This window comes from Triturus cristatus, chromosome 8 (assembly GCF_964204655.1).
Source record: "Triturus cristatus chromosome 8, aTriCri1.1, whole genome shotgun sequence".
Lineage (NCBI taxonomy): Eukaryota > Metazoa > Chordata > Amphibia > Caudata > Salamandridae > Triturus > Triturus cristatus.
The window spans coordinates 274,893,807-274,910,029 of NC_140591.1; the positions used below are offsets into that span (position 1 = coordinate 274,893,807).

General features: G+C 47.9%; 1 protein-coding gene across 2 annotated transcripts in view; it reads left to right on the forward strand.

The window, feature by feature from the left end:
- The window catches only part of CUL5 (cullin 5), a 677,835-nt gene that overhangs the window by 608,635 nt on the left and 52,977 nt on the right, over positions 1-16,223 (forward strand). For both annotated transcript variants that reach the window (XM_085621507.1, XM_085621508.1), the window contains one exon: positions 13,287-13,410. In XM_085621507.1, coding sequence (XP_085477633.1) covers positions 13,287-13,410 — 124 coding nt within the window. The remainder of the gene's footprint in view (positions 1-13,286; positions 13,411-16,223) is intronic.

Genomic DNA, 16,223 nt, shown 5'->3' on the forward strand with positions numbered 1-16,223 from the left:
TATTTACTCGAATTGGCCCTGAGAAAAGAAAACCATAGCGTAAGGTGTCAGTTTTCAGGTGACAGAGAATCAGATGTCACCCAATAGTGTGGAGATATAAACTTAACCATGTCTAACAAGATATGAAGTCCGTAATAAATCATTGTATGCATAAGTTACATAAATTTAAATGACCAATGTATATTGAACCCTCTTGTCTCGTCGGGTGTGTGTTAACAGTGTTAGAAGAATGAGTGGGTTAATCCTCTCCTCCATGTCCTTAATAGAATTGAAACTTTACATTACGATTAATATTCCCTCTTATTTTTTTCCTCTGTATGCGGCAGTGTATGGGTGTATGGTCTACAGCGAAGACTATGTGCGCCATGACCCGACCATGCATGCGAGTGCAGCGATCAATATCAATGCAAATAACACTCCAAACTTTTATTTAACATGTAAAGAAGATGCATTTCCACACATACAGCACCAAGTGAGTAGTCTTGAGACATATTTTCAATTTAGATACACATGCCATGGCCTTGATGGACAGTCCATTCAGGACTGTCAAGCCATGAAAGCCCCACAAAAAGCACTGTTTGAAGTGAGCCGACCCAAAGTCCTCTCCCTGTATTACTTCTGGTAGATCACAGAAACTGTCTAATAGTGCTTATTCAACTGGATAGACCTCATGTTATTGGCCTCACACTATTGTTCTCTGTGGTATGTAGAGAGGCCAAAGGTTTGAGGTGCATGTAGTCTTAACACCTCTAGGACCCATTGACCGGCACGGTGTGAAACTAGCACTGCATTCTGCCTCAACTCCAGAGCTCGCAATGAAATCCAGCCATAAAAATGTACCCACATCTTTTCAAGACACCCTCTGAAATTCTAACATAATGTGGATGAATATGTTAAATAAGATGTGTGCCAAAAGGCACTCCTACCCATCGTCCTTTGTCACAAGCACATAACCTGACTCCAATTGTATGTCTTCACACACAGACGTCTTATTTGCATACAGGAGAAAACTTTAGTTACTGCAGATGAAAGTTGACCTGGTTCCATAGAATGCCAATGCTGAGCTTTGTCAAGTGAAACTCTGAGATCAACCAATGCTGTAAACAATATTTCCCCCAAGCAAACTATTTCGTCATTTTTCAACGCAGGCGGAGTTAATGTTCCACTATAGCAAATGAATGCCCAAAGACAGCGTAGTAATTGTTGAAAGTATTGGATCTCAGTGGGTCTGAAGGATGAAAGCCAAAATGTTCCCAAAGAGTTTACAGACAGTATTATGGAGGGAGCGATTAGCCTATAGTATTTTTGTGGGCATTCATTCCTCTCTTTAATATTTGGGATTTGTATGGCCGGTTGCCAGGGTGGAAGGATGATGCACACTTGGAGCATGTTGTTAAATAACTTAGTCAGAGGATTCCCCAGATGTTAGTATCTAGGGCAGGAAAATCTGTCTGCACCAGATAAATGTATCTGCACCAGGTCGCGACTTAGAGCCTTACGCCTCTTCTGTTCCCTAATGGCTAATTCTACCTTCTCAATTGTAGATAGTAGGAAGTTAGTCCTGGACCCTCAGTCACAAAAGTGTCTAGGGCAAACGTAAATGTCCTATATCATAGTGGATTCATTACCATATAGATTCACAAAATGGGTAAATGATGTCTAAGTAGGTATAACATTCAAGAGCGCAAGCATGTCTCCTCAAGGCTCTCCTTTGTAGTATAAAAAGAGATGATAGTCTTTCTTGGTTACTGCTGCCTAGTTTGTTTTAAAGGATCTCTTCCTTATCTTGATTGAATTTTTATAGTTAGCCCTGGCGGCAGTCAGGCTTTGGAAACTGTTTGATCCTTTTATTACTGCCATTAGTTTACTGTTTACTGCTCACCTTTCCTAAAGGACGTGGCAGGCCTTGAACAAGTGCACAAAGAAGTATTACTCCCATTTAATTCTACAGTACCCGGTCAATTGTACTCGTGCCTTGTGTAATAGTATTGAATGATGCAGCCAGTCGAGCTACTACTCCTCTTTTTCTAGGAGATTATTTATAAAGCAGGTTTTGCTGCTTGGGAAGACCATAGTAATGCCCGGAGGAAGATCATATGTCAACAACTGCCTCCATTTAATCTCTATACATGGAGGTGTAAAGTGCTTGGATTTATGTGGGGACCTCGACCCTGCTGCTGTGACAGAAGATCCTTCAGAAGAGGCAGCTGAATTGGAGGAGTGATGCTCATGGCCAGAAGTTCTGGGTACCACACTGTCCTTGCCCAGTTCAGAGCCACTTGGGAGAGTTGGGCTCTGTCCCTCTTGATCTTCTTGAGCACTCTGGGCAGTAGCAGTAGAGGTGGATAGGCATATAGGAGTCCCAAATCAGGCTGATGGAGTCCCGTAGGTAGGTCTGACTTGGGTACTTCAACGCCCAAAATCCCAGACACTGCACGTTCTCTGCAGTGGTGCATAGATAGAGCCACAGCTTTTCCCATCAGTGGAAGATACCCTGTACCACCCTTGAGTATAAATGTCATTCGTGATCCGCTAGGTATTGCTGGCTGAGTTTGTCTGCTCTTACATTTAAAGATCCCACCAGATTTTGGACGATCCGAGATATGCCCTGATCACTCTGCAACTTCCAAATACGAAGAGCTTCCAAGCACAGAGCCCACAACCCTACTCTGCCCTGTTTTTTGCCATACCACTTGGCGGTCATATTATCCGTGAGTACTGGCACTCGCTCCCCCTTGATCATTGGAAGCAAAGCCAAACAGATTGCTCAAAACACCAACAGATTTGAATTAAGTTGAGCTTCCGCCTGAGACCAGAGTCCTCCGGTCTCCACCTTCCAAAGTTTACCTCCTCAGTCCAGTAACAATGCACCCATCACAACAATCGGCTCTGAGTAGGGTAGGAGAGGTGTCGGCCGCAGGTCCAATTGTGGTTGAGTAGCCACCACTGCAGATCTTTTGCAGACTCCTCTGACACCTGAATGAATTGTGACAGATTTCCTTGCTGTTGAGCCCACTGAGACTTCAAATTTCACTGCAGAGACCGCATGTGCCACCTGGCATGGTCCACAAGTAGGATACAGGCGGCCAAGAGACCTAGAGGTCTCAGAGTAACTCTCACTGATACCCAGGCTGAAGGCTGAAACAGTGGGATTATAGCCCAAATGTCTTGGGCTATACCTCGAAACACCATATCCAGGGTAGCCCCAATGAAAAGTAGCCTCTGCGAAGGAATCGGCATATTAATGTTAAAACCCAACAATGTCAATGGGTCGGCCGTTATCTGGAGATGGTTGACAACTGCTTAAGGTGAATCTGCCTTTAAGGTATTAGAAAATAGCGGGAGTAACAACCAGTCCCCATCTCTGAAACTAGGACCCTCTCTATCTCCTCCTTTGCCAAGAGAGCCTGAACTTCTTGTAGAATAGACAAATGGTCCTCCGACAGATGATGTGGAGGTGGAGAAATGTCCTAAGGGAATGACTGAAAAGGTGGGGAATATCCTTTCGCCACGACTGGGAGCACCTATTGATCTGACGTTATGCTCTTCTATGCCGGTAGGTTATAGGTGATGCAAGCCCCAACTGGCAGATCGTGCGGCAGCAAGCTCAACTTAACAAGGCTGTGGGTATGCTGCAGAAGGGGGGGCCGGATTTTGGGTCGTTCGTGGCATTTGAGTGGTTGTACATTTTCTGTCTGCTCCATGACCACGTCTCCTAAAAGCCTGGGGGGTCTGTTGCACTGGAGGCATGAACCGTCGTCGTCTCTGAAGATATGCTCTTCAAAAACCTCGAAAGGAACGCTGCTGTGATAGCTAATGAGCCAGAGGTGCCAAACGTAAAGAGGAGGCTGTGGCTTTGCAGTCTTTAAATCTCTCTAGGTCTGTATCTGCTTTTTCCCCCCAAACAACCCCATACCATCAAATGGCATGTCCATCAAAGAATGTTGAAGGTCTGTAGATCAACCAGCTGAGATGATCCAAGCATGCCATCTTATCCCCACACTGGTACCCAATGCTCTACTTAAACAGTTTGTGGTATCCAGAGCAGATTTTATTGAAACTTTTGCTACATCCTGTCCATCTGCTACCAAACCCTACAAGATCTTTCGAGTATCCTCTGGGACTGAATCTAAAACATAAGCCTCTCTATCCCATAAAGCATGGGAATAACTCCCTAAAAGACAGGAAGTATTCACTGACCTTAAAGCCAAACTAGGTTAAGAAACTACCATTTTGACCTAAGCCTCCATCTTTTTAGACTCCCTATGAGGAGGGCAGTAGGAAATGCATTGGGATTAGTTAGACTTGTTGAAGCCTGAACGATTAGACTTTCTCAAGTTGGATATTGTAGCAAAAAATCCTGATTCCCCTTGGGCCGGACAATTTCTACTTGCAAATTGTTGATTAATTAGAGGACAAGATCCTGGTTTAGCCCAGGTACCCTGTAAAACATTCATCAAGGCCTCATTAAATGGTAACCAGGGCTCCTGTGAAGCACGCGCTGGATCAAGTATTTCCATCACTAAAGTTGTTTTAAACTCTTGTGTGGGCTAAACAAGGTCCAGAGTTTCTACTGGCCTGTGTATGACAGTGGCAAATGATGCTACACCCTCAGTAGCAACAACTGGTGTAGAAGATTCTAGGTCTCGCTCTACGACTGAGCCTGAGTCTGCTCTATGCTTACGTGACTTTACCGGAGCTGGGGTGACCCCCGCCCAGCTTAAGTTATTTTAAGAGGCCAGGAGCCTTCTATTTGGGTGGGTCATCACCTCTGGCGGGCCTTCGGGTCCCACAGGCTCGGATCCATCCAGTCGTGGCCCATAGATTCCATGTTGGATCCGGGGTGGAGCCGCCGACTAGACAAACCTTCATCGGCGCCATTTCCGAGGGCACTTACACATAATGGTAGCACCATCCCATCGATCACTTCCGACTCTGATACAGACAAGCATCGTCCGATGCCGGATCCGGCTCCAACCGGCTCCGTGCTGTTAGGATTGGAGCTAGTGCCTTTTTCCTTTGACTGGCCTGGAGAGGGAGATGAATAGGGGGCCTGAGGACCCTTATGGATACCAGCATCCCCTGGTATGAGGAACTGGCGGAGGCCAGTAGGTTAGACATCTCAACTGACACTGGCTTGGTCGCTCCTATCATGGCTCTCTCTCGCTGTGGCCCCTTCCGAACCTTTATTCCCTTTTAATGAAGCCTTTACCGACGTACTACTCTGCGTCCTACTCGGGGACCTGATCCAAGCCCTGCCCTGGGGTCCTGTTCATAGGACAGTAGACCACCACCATTGCCCCACTTTTGGGGACCCCAGTTTCCTTACCAAGCACCCTACCCTGGAGAGCTTGGTGGTCCAAGCCGCCACCTCTAGACTCAACCCTGGCACATTCCCTACCACTCCACCGGAAAGGGAATCCAGGAGGATGAATGCATTATGCAAGAGAAAGTTCTCTTCCTCCAGCCTTGCACTGCAGTTGGTGAATACTGCATACCTTTTGGGCCAATATTCCCATGTGATCTAGGATTCGGTTGTTCAAGTGCGGTCTATGGTTTCGGAGGAGGCCTGAGCCATACTCTCACAAGCTATTGATGGCAGGAGGGACGCAGCTAAATTCTCCAAACGATCTGGACTGGACATGACTAACTTGCTGGTTAGAGCGATTTCATCGTTGGGGGGTCTTGCAGCACCACGCCTGATGGAGAACCACTGGCTTTTCAGGGGATGTCCAAGCGTCGCTTATGGGCATGTCCTTTGATGGCTCTCGTCTTTTTGGAGAGCAGGTTGACTCAGCGTTGGAGAGCTTTAAGGACGGCAGAGCTACAGCCAGGTCCTTGGGCTCGTCTATGGGCTCTTGTCTACCCCAGTCTGCCTTCTGCCGCTCTTTGGCCAAGGAAGGGGGCTCCAACTGTGTCCATAAGCTCTCAGCCACCACAGCCAACAGGATTTCCAGCCTTTTCGTGGACTAGGACACGGGGCCATTGACCATGTGGGACAGATTGCCACAGGTCTGGGCAGTCCACAACCCCCACACCCCCAGCAGCCTCAACACCTTTAGTTTGCCCCCTGAACATCATGGGCATCCAGTGGGGGTCAGGATATGCCATCACCTGCACCACTGTCGGTCAGTAACATTGGACCATTGGCTTTTGCAAATCATCCAAAGAGGCTACTCCCTCCCCTTTGTGACCACGGTCCTCTACCATTGCCACCCACTTATGACCATCTGACAGAGGACCACCTCTCCTTACTCTGTCAGGAAGTGTTGGCTCTCTTTGCCAAGTGAGACATAGAGAAGGTGCCCACATTAGAAGTAAGTTATGATTGCTATTCTCACTACTTTCTGGTTCCCAAGAAGGACGGAGGCCTTCATTCTATCCTAGACCTGCACCTTTTCAATCTCTTCCTGAAAAAGGAGAAATTCAACATGCTCACAAAAAGTCTGCCTGCCCTGGATCCCGTAGACGGAATGACAGCGTTAGACTTGCAGGGCACATATTACCACATCCTTGTCCATCCTGCCCATAGGCGCTTCCTGTGATTCGCAGTGGGCCAAGACCTCTTTCAGCTCTCCTTCGGCCATACAAGCACCGCACAGGTGTTCACGAAAGTGATGGTGGATCTTGCAGCTCATCTCCTGAGGTAAGGGATCTAATCTTTCCCTACCTCAACGATTGGGTGTTAAAGGAGGGCTCGCCTCAGGTAGTAGTCTCCCACCTCCAGGCTTCGGCGAGCCTTCTGCACTCACTGGGGTTCACTATCAATGTGCCGAAGTCACACCTGACTCCCTCTCAGACACTCCTTTTCATCGGAGCTGTTCTGGGCATGGTGCAATTTTGAGCCTATCCCTCCCAGCAATGAGTTCAGGATATTTAGGCTATGGTTCCTGGGGTATCCATGGGTGGGGTGACTCTCCAACCTTCCACAAGGGTCTTTTTTCTGTAATACTGCGACTTACCTATTGACTAACATTGAGCACGTAGTCGCGTTCCCACTCTGCACACGACCTCTGTGGGGTTCCAAGATGCTCACCTTGGGTGGTTCCTTGGGTCCTCGGCTCTTCTAAGTCTTCTGGGTCCATTTTTGACTTGAGTTGTGGTTCGCATTCCACTATTTTAGTATATGGTTTGGTCTCCCCCTGGAGACCACTATGTATTTGTGCTACTTACATGTTCTATTTCCTAAGTATTGCGTGTATTGTGTTTATATCTCCGGGTAGGAGATAATACATTGTGTTAGTGAGTGTTTGTAATAAAATACCCATTTTTATAACTACACTGTGATTCTTTTTCACTTAACCTATACCATAATATTAAGTACTGGTAAAACAAGCTGCTTTATACCCCTTCTGGACTAAGACTGAAGGCTGCTCTCCACAGCTACCACTTAGAGAGCTTTCTAAGGTTGTCATAGACCACTAAAATCACCATAAGGGTTGTCTGGATTAGTGCAGGGTGCTACACTTACATAAGTGAGCACCATATACTAAGCTAGCCTCTCACAGTACAGCATCAGGGGAATCTCTACGACATGGTTCAGTTTTTGAAGGGAACTGTGAAAGACCTGCAGCGGTGGCTGACGAGCTGCAAATGGGTCATTAGCAGACCCCTCTCCCTTCCCCAACTAGAGCTCACTTTAGTGACAAACACATCACTTGTGGGGTAGGGGGGTCATCTGGGAGAGGTGGAAATCAGAGGACTCTGGTCTCTTGCAGAGTCTGGGCTCAGGCGATTCGCTTGACTCTGAAAGCCTTTCTTCCTTCGATCAAGCCTTTCTTCCTTCGATCAAGGGAAGGCTAGTTCAGCTGATCACCATCATGTGGTACTGCAACACAGGGCAGGTGAGGTTGTGGACCCTTTGTCAAGAGGCTGTTCATCTCTGGACATGGCTGCAATGGAAGGGAATTTCCCTAGTGATTCGACACTCGACGGGCTCTCTGAATGCCAGGGCAGAGAGCCTCTGTGTTTGAGGACCCGCTCTGCGGAGTGGGTGCCTGGGTCGGCTCCGCATTTCCCTGTCTTCCCGGGTCCGGAGTGACCCCCGCCCTGCTTAAGGAGTTCTATGATGCCTTGTGTGCCATATTTGGGTGGCCTGACCCGGCCGGCGCGCCTTAGGGCCCTGCAGGCTAGGATGATGGAGGAGCCCACGTAGGTCCCACGCCTGCTGCTTCTTTGCCACGGCCTCCGATTTGACCCGTTCCTGGGTCTAGACCGGCGCCAGACGCACCTCTGCAGCGACCTTACCCAGCGCTGCCTCCAGTGCTGAGGTCCTCGGGGTCGCTGGCGCCCACCGGCAATGCCTCCCCGATCCTCATACTCGATGACACGGAGCTGGTTGGGCAACCTCCGACACCGTGACTGGCACCGACATACGGCTCCATGCCGTTCAACCTGGGTGATTCTGAAGGGATACGGATGGATTCGGAGGTTTTGGGAAGGGGAGCAGGATCACTTAGAAATCCTGCACCCACAAGATATGAACTTGTACGAGGAACTGGGTGATGCCAGTGGATTGGACATCTCCCCAAACTCTGGCATGCTGTCGCCACCTACCTTGGCTGCGGAGGAGGGGGCATCATTTGCTATGGTGATGCGTAGGGCTGCGGAGGTCCTGGACCTGCACTTCCCTACAGTGGCAGTCAAGACTAACAGAGGTCCTGCAGCCTTAGGTCTCCAGCCGGAACCCTTACTGCCTTTTAATGAGGCCTTAACGGACCTAGTCCAAACCCAGCACAAGGGCTCCTGTGAATAGGACGATTGCCTGCCGCCACGCCCTGCTCCTGGCGACCCACTTTTCCTCACCACCCACCCCACAAAGCTTGGTGGTCCAGGCTTCCACTTCCCGTGGCGCGTTCCCTTCTGCCAACCCGGGCAGGGAATCCAAGAGACTGGACATTTTTTTTCTTGCAATGCGGTCAGTGAACACTGCATGCCTTTTTGGCCGTTATTCCCATTCTATGTGGGACACTGTTCCGCAGGCGCTGCCCAGGATCTCAGAGGAGGACCGGGCTCTACTCTCCCAAGCTATTTCAGACCGGAGAAACGAAACAAAGTTCGCCATCAGATGTGGCTTGGACTCAACAGACCCGCTGGGCATAACGATTTCCACAACACTGGGCGTACGTCGCCATGCCTTGCTGAGAAAGTCTGTTTTTTCGGGGGATGTCCAAGCTAACCTCATGGACATGCCCTTCGACGGCTCCTGTCTCTTCGGAGACTAGGCAGATGCCACCCTTGAGCGTTTCAAGGACTCGCCGGCCATGGCCAAGTCATTGAGCCTCACCACAACTTCTCGGCTGGCATCTGCTTTTCGCTCCATTCGTGGCTACGGAAGGGGCTGCCGACCCTATTCCAGCCAGAGGCCCCTGCAAGCTCAGCAGCCCTGTGGGTCGGGAGGCCAGAAGTTGAGCTAAGCTACGATGCCCTCCTCCACCATAAAACCTTCCTTCGGGGGCAGAGTACGCCACCACTGGAAGGATATCACATCGGACAGGTGAGTGTTGCGAGACTACCCCTCCATCTATGCCTCCAGTATACGATCGGCTGACAGAGGATCACATTGCCCTGCTTCGCGAGGAATTCAAGACTCTCTTGGCCAAGCGGGCTGTAGAGCGTGTTCCCGGGCCATAAATAGGCTGTGGTTGCTATTCCCGCTATTTTCTGGGCGCGAAGAAAGAACGGAGGCCTTCGTCCTATCCTAGACCTCAGAGCCCTCAACTACTTCCTCAAAAAGGAGAAGTTCAAGATGCTCACCCTAGCTCAGGTCTTGTCTGCCCTGGACCCAGGAGACTGGAAGGTAGCGTTGTACTTTCAGGACGCCTATTTTCATATTCCCGTCCTGTCTGCCCATCGTCGCTACCTGAGGTTTACAGTGGGCCACGAGCACTTTCAATCTGCAGTGCTCCCCTTCGGCCTCACCAGCGCCCCTCAGGTGTTCACAAAGGTGATGGTGGTGGTTGCAGCCCATCTCCGGAGATCAGGTGTTCCAGTCTTCCCCTATCTCGACCACTGGTTGTTGAAGGTAAGTTTGTTGCAAACAGTTGTCTGCCATTTCCAGACTACGGCAAACTTTCTGCACTTGCTGGGGTTCACTATCAACGTGCCAAAGTCACACCTGACCCCCTCTCAGACGCTCCCTTTCATTGGAGCGGTTCTGGACACGATGCAGTTTCTGGCTTATCTTCCTGAACGGCGAGTCCAGCATATTCAGGCTATGATACCAATGTTTCAGCCTCTATCCTGGATTTCGGTGAGCGTGACTGAGATTGTTGGGCCTCATGGCTTCCTGTCTCCTGCTAGTGAACCGTGCATGGTGGCATATGCGGGCTCTGCAGTGGGACCTGAAGTTCCAATGGGCACAGCATCGAGGAAATCTCACCGACCTGGTTCAGATTTCAGAGGGAACAGCAAAAGACCTGCAGTGGTGGCTAACATACTTCAATTGGATCAAGGGCAGACCCCTTTCCCACCCAGATCTCACAGTATTGACGGATGTGTCCCTTCTGGGATGGGGTGGCCATCTGAGCGAGGTGGAGATCAGAGGATTCTGGTCTCCGGCAGAATCCAAGCTCCATATCAACCTGTTGGAGCTTTGGGCAATCCGACTGGCACTGACAGCCTTTTTACCATCCATAAAGGAAAGGCTGATACAGGTGTTAAAGGACAACACTACCGCCATGCGGTACTGCAACAAACAGGGTGAAGTGGGTTCATGGACTCTTTGTCAAGTGTCCCTGCGTCTCTGGACCTGGAACAACAGGGCATTTCCCTAGTGGTTCAACACCTGGCCAGTTCTCTGAACACCAGTTTGGACGAGCTCAGCTAAAGGTGCCTTGCTTATCACTAGTGGCGTCTCCATTCGGGGGTGGTACAAGATCTCTTTCAGCAGTGTGGAGAGCCTCGGTTTGATCTGTTTGCCTTCGAAGAGAACGCGCAATGTCAGCAGTTTTGTGCGTTGGAGTTTCCAAGGCAGCTCTCGCTCGGCAACGCTTTTCGCCTTGTCACCCATACCACTCCTGCCCAGAGTGCTCAAGAAGTTCAGGAGCGGCCGGGCACAAGTCGTTCTTGGGGCTCCGGACTGGGCACAGAGTTTGGTATCCCAAGCTTCTAGACATGAGCATCGATCCTCCGATCAGGTTGCCCCTTCGGGAGGATCTTCTGTCGCAGCAGCAGGGGAGTGTCCTCCACCCGAACCTGTCCACCCTCTACCTCCTTCCGTGGACATTGAGCAGCAACAGTTGACAGCTTTTCACCTTCCTCCCGAAGTCTGTGAGGTTATTCTGGCAGTCAGGCGTCCCTCCACAAAATCGGTATGCGCCTGCCAATGGAACAGATTTTGTAAATATTGTACAGAAAGGTCCATTGACCCCTTGTCTTCCTCTCAAGCAGACATCCTTTTGTTTAACCTTTCCTTGACCCAGCAGGGTTCTGCTTTGGGCACTCTGAAGGGCAATCTTTCGACCCTCTCAGCTTTTCTTCGGCTACCAGACCAGCCTTCATTTTTCAAGTCCCCTCTGGTGCAGAGGTTTTTGAAGGGGTTGACCCACTTGTTCCCCCCCCTTCTCCTTTTCTTATGCCACAATGAGACCTTAATTTAGTCCTCACCTTCTTGATGTGTGCACCGTTTGATCTGATGCACAACTGCCCTTTATGATTGCTCACTATCAAAACAGCATTCTTGGTGGCAATTACTTCAGGTGAGCGAACTGCAGGCACTGTCATCACAGCCTCCTTACCTCACGTTTTTTCCTAAAAAAGTGGTGCTGAGAACTAAGGCGTCCTTTTTGCCCAAGGTTGTAACTCCCTTTCATCTGCAATAGTTACTCTGCCCTTTCTATGCACCTCCGCATTCTTCCAAGGAAGAGGAACGTCTCCACCGTCTGGACCATAAAAGGGCGTTCTCATTCTGTCTCGATCGCACTAAAGTGTTCTGGGTGAATGACCAACTCTTGATAGGATACGTGGAAGCAAAGAAGGGGCGTGCAGTTCAAAAGAGGACCATCTCTCGTGTCACCCTCTGTATAAAAATCTGTTACTTCCTGGCATAGAAGCAGTCTCCGGTGGGCCTTAGGGCCCATTCCAGCAGAGCAAAGGCAGCAACCACAGCCCTCCAGTGTGGGGTTCTGATTGCTGATATCTGTCAAGCTGCCACACAGGAGTTTCTGCACACATTTGCCAGACACTATTGCCTGGATTCACAGGTTCGCAGAGAAGGTTTATTTGGCCGCTCTGTCCTGCAGGATTTTCTGGTCTAAAATTTTTCTGTAGTCCCTCCTCCGGGGAAGGAATTGCTAGGGTATCTGTTCAAAGGTAGGGAATCTGCAGCTAGATGTCTCTATCAGATGGACAAGTTACTTACCTTCGGTAACACCGTATCTGGTAGAGAAATGATCTAGCCGCAGATTCCTTACCCACACACCCTTCCTCCCCGCACTGCGGAATTGTTTTTATTGTCAGGGCTGGTTCCCCTTAGGGCCCTAGCTTTTTTTTAACACACTATGGTCAGTCACTTCATGGCTCTGCGCTTCTGGTGTGGAAAGTCATGAAAAGTTCTGACGTCACTGTGCTGAAGTGGCGGTTACATTGACGACGACGACGATGTCACGCAGAGTCGACCAATGCCACCTACTGGCGCGCAGGGGTACTGCTAAGAAAAATCTTCCAAATCCAGCCTGTCACCTGGAAGTTCAAAGGTAAGGAATCTGTAGCTAGATCATGTCTCTACCAGATTAGGCGTTACCGAAGGTAAGTAACTTGTCCATCAGGCCATCTACCTTATATTTCCCACTTATGCTCTTTTGATATGTTGAATTCACTTCTCATTTTTTCCAGAAAGCAACATTCAAAAAGCATTATTCAGAAGTTCTATGTTCTTTTCCTTCAAGGGCCATTTTACAGTGCATCATCTTCTTCCCCCAGATCACACTATGTCCCTTTTCAAAAGAGTTGATTTCGCATGGTTTCTTCTGAAGTGGTCATGACTCCGAGACCGAATCTGGTGGAGCCCCTCCCTTGCCGTGAGATCCAGGAATGCTGTGTTAAGAGCATGTAACAGTGATCTATCTTTCCTGTTAAACTTGGGGTGCCTGAATATGTGCACATGTACTTGCTCATAAGAATTTACCAAATAAATTATTCCACAAATGTGTAGACTTTAGAAGTAACGTGACATTTATAGACTGTTAGCTACCCAGGTAAGCAACATAAGCTTAACTAAAGTAAGTGCCAGATGTATACATCATAACTTAAGTTGTTTGCTTACTTTCAATACTCCCTTTTTTCAGAAAAAATGCTAAAGTTCAGAAAAGGGGAAAGATAAATTTGATTGGAAGGTTGCAGCTCACGACGGAAAGAATGAGGGAAGAGGAGAATGAAGGAATAGTTCAACTAAGAATATTAAGAACCCAGGTAAGTAAAATTTGTGAGGTACTAAGGGATTTCTTCAGTTTCGTTTCCACAAATAAATATTAAGATGCATGAATGATTTTGTTTTTTTAACCACAAATAAAAAAACCTATACTTTAGCTTTATAGTTTAATCTTAAATTTATTGCCAAGATGAGAGAGAGAGAGAATGAGAGAGAGAACGAGAACGAATTCCCGCGTGAAGCGACCTGTTAGAAAGTTTTGCTGAGCATTACTCTGGGGAACAAAACTATGCCAAAATGTAAGGACTCCGTGGCCTTTTCTTCATACTGTGTCTTTTTGGTTTGGTGATTGTTCAGTAAGCTTATTTTGAGATATAAGCCAAATTGTGAGTCGTCAGTGTGCCAGTGCTGTTGGCATGTGTGATTGTTCACAAGCACCAGAACAAAAGTAAAAATTAATTGCAAACCATAAATAATTTTTAAAAAAATGTGCAGTTGACACTGACCAACCAACCCTGTCAATGTTCAGGTTTGTGTCAAGGAAACTGATAGAAATGTTTGGTTATCAGGCTTCATAATTTGTTATAGAGCCTTTAATGGAGTTAAGCAGTTAAACCATCCAAGCTCTGTGATTTCACCTTTGTGAAGTAGTCGGTAGCACTGCTAATTTTTTTCAACTTTCAACTATGATGTTCTTCTGCAACCAATTAGATACTAACCTCCGAAGGATATGTTTGCATATTAATATTTATAGGTTTTACGCATCTTCAGTTGCTATACATTTTAACAAAATACATGTGAAAGATGTTATTCATTTCTCTTGTATATGTGTTGGTTGCACCCTTTTCTAGGTTTATTACGTGTTTTATTGCATCTGTTGCCTTTCTGCTACAAACAATTTCTGATAGATACATCTTTCTGCAGATTCTTCACACGGAGTATGGCAGTAGGTGTGAGACCAGTCCCAAAAACTTTTTCCCTAACAGCAGCTCTGGAGTGCTACCTGGTTGTGCCATGAAGCTTCACCCATCACTCTGTTTTCCAGACATATAATCACTTGCGTATAATAAGCTCCAACCGGTGCACTGACATAAGTTTCTGATTTTTCACAGCATATTGACCTGATATGCAGTGCTAAGTTATGACAGCGACAAGGTTAAATGTCAAAAGTTTAATTGTTAAATCCCTGTTGTAAGAGCAGCAGCAATCTTTATTGGATCCTCACAACCACGATGTCTTGCATCAAGCAGTAATGCTGTGGCGTGTGTTTTGTGGTCCTTAATACACATGAAGGTCTTCAGGAAGCAGAAGGCCAAGGCATGAAGTGACAGCACAGGGTATCCTTTCTCCTACAGGTAGGTCTCCAGATAGGGAATGATATCCAAAAAAGATCTTTCTAAAAAAAAAATGCCACAGAAAGGATAAATTCTCTTCTTCAGAGAAACAATCCCATTCTTAGAACCGTTCAGTCACAAAATTGTCCCAGAAGTCAGGCTCTGAGTCAATTACAAAGTTGCAAAACAGTCTGCCAGTATTTCTGATGCCAACTGCCAACCCCAGTCATGTTGAGGCCTTCCATCTGGCTTTGTTAGCTATCTTCAAGACTGCTCGAATACTCTCCTGGCCACTCTCCTAGAGTGGATTCCCCTGGGCGACTCTGGAAGCTGCAACCCAGATGTCTAAAAATTCCGCATTTCCACAGTCTGTCTCTACACTGCACCTAAGAAGTTGCGGACCCCAACACCATCCCCTCTCTGTCCTGCATCATCCACAATGCTGCTCCAAGGATCAGTCTAGGACTTGCATTCAGAGTCTTTGCATGCTCTGCCTTCTAAGTTGGCTGAAGTATCTTAGTGGCACAAGAGTAATTTGTCCTGGTGAAGAAGTTGTTCGGCTCTAGCTCTGACACCATTATCATGCTAAATTAGAATTATGGATGCACGGAAGAAGATGATTCAAAGCCCCTCCCCCACCCCCAAATAAACCATCATCATCCGGGGTTGAAGTGTCTCCCACTTTTCCACCAGTTGGGACTTGATCATGACATACCACTGGGTCATCCAGTTGAGCTGCAGGGGTTACGCTCTACCTTTCCCTAACTATGTGCTCTTCGGTCTACACCTCGATTTTGTAGGCAGAGGTCCTTGCTGAACTAAGAAGTCTTACACATGGCGCTCCATAAGAAAGGGGCACCAGATTTTGCTCCCTTTACTTTTTGATCTTCAAGAAGGACGGTATGTCTGAGATTCATTCAGGGTCTGTGCCTTTTGAACTTTTTCATTCAGCAAGACACATTCAAGATGTTATCTCTGAGCCAGGATGCTGCCTTGTATGTGGGAGATTGGCTTCTTGGGACATCCAAGACACTTACTTCTATCTTCCAAATCTCCCTTGTCAAAGGCATGTCCTGATGTTTGCTGTGCTATCAGTTTGCAGTCTTGACACTCGGGCAGAAGACTGCTTCTTGTTTTTTCACTCCAGTGTTTGCAGCTGAGGCATATTCACTGGGGCTGTCAGAAGTCTGTTTCCATACTGTGACAGCTGGTTGGTGAAGACTAATCCCCCGGTGTCCTAGACACATCCTGCATAAGGCCTTTCTTACTTCTCAGAGGATCATGAACATTCTAGAGATGATCATGAGATTTTTAATGCAGTCGCAGTTCCTGGTTCTATAGGTCTCACACCTGCTTGGCTCATGGCCTCGTCCATCCTGCTGGTTCCTCACACCAGATGGTGGTTGAGGGCCTTCCAGTGATGTCTCTGAAGGCACTAACACCAACAGCAAATGGATCCCTTGTCTGACGTGCAGTTCTTCTCTTCCAGTTGGGTGACCCAGACCTACACTGGTAGATGG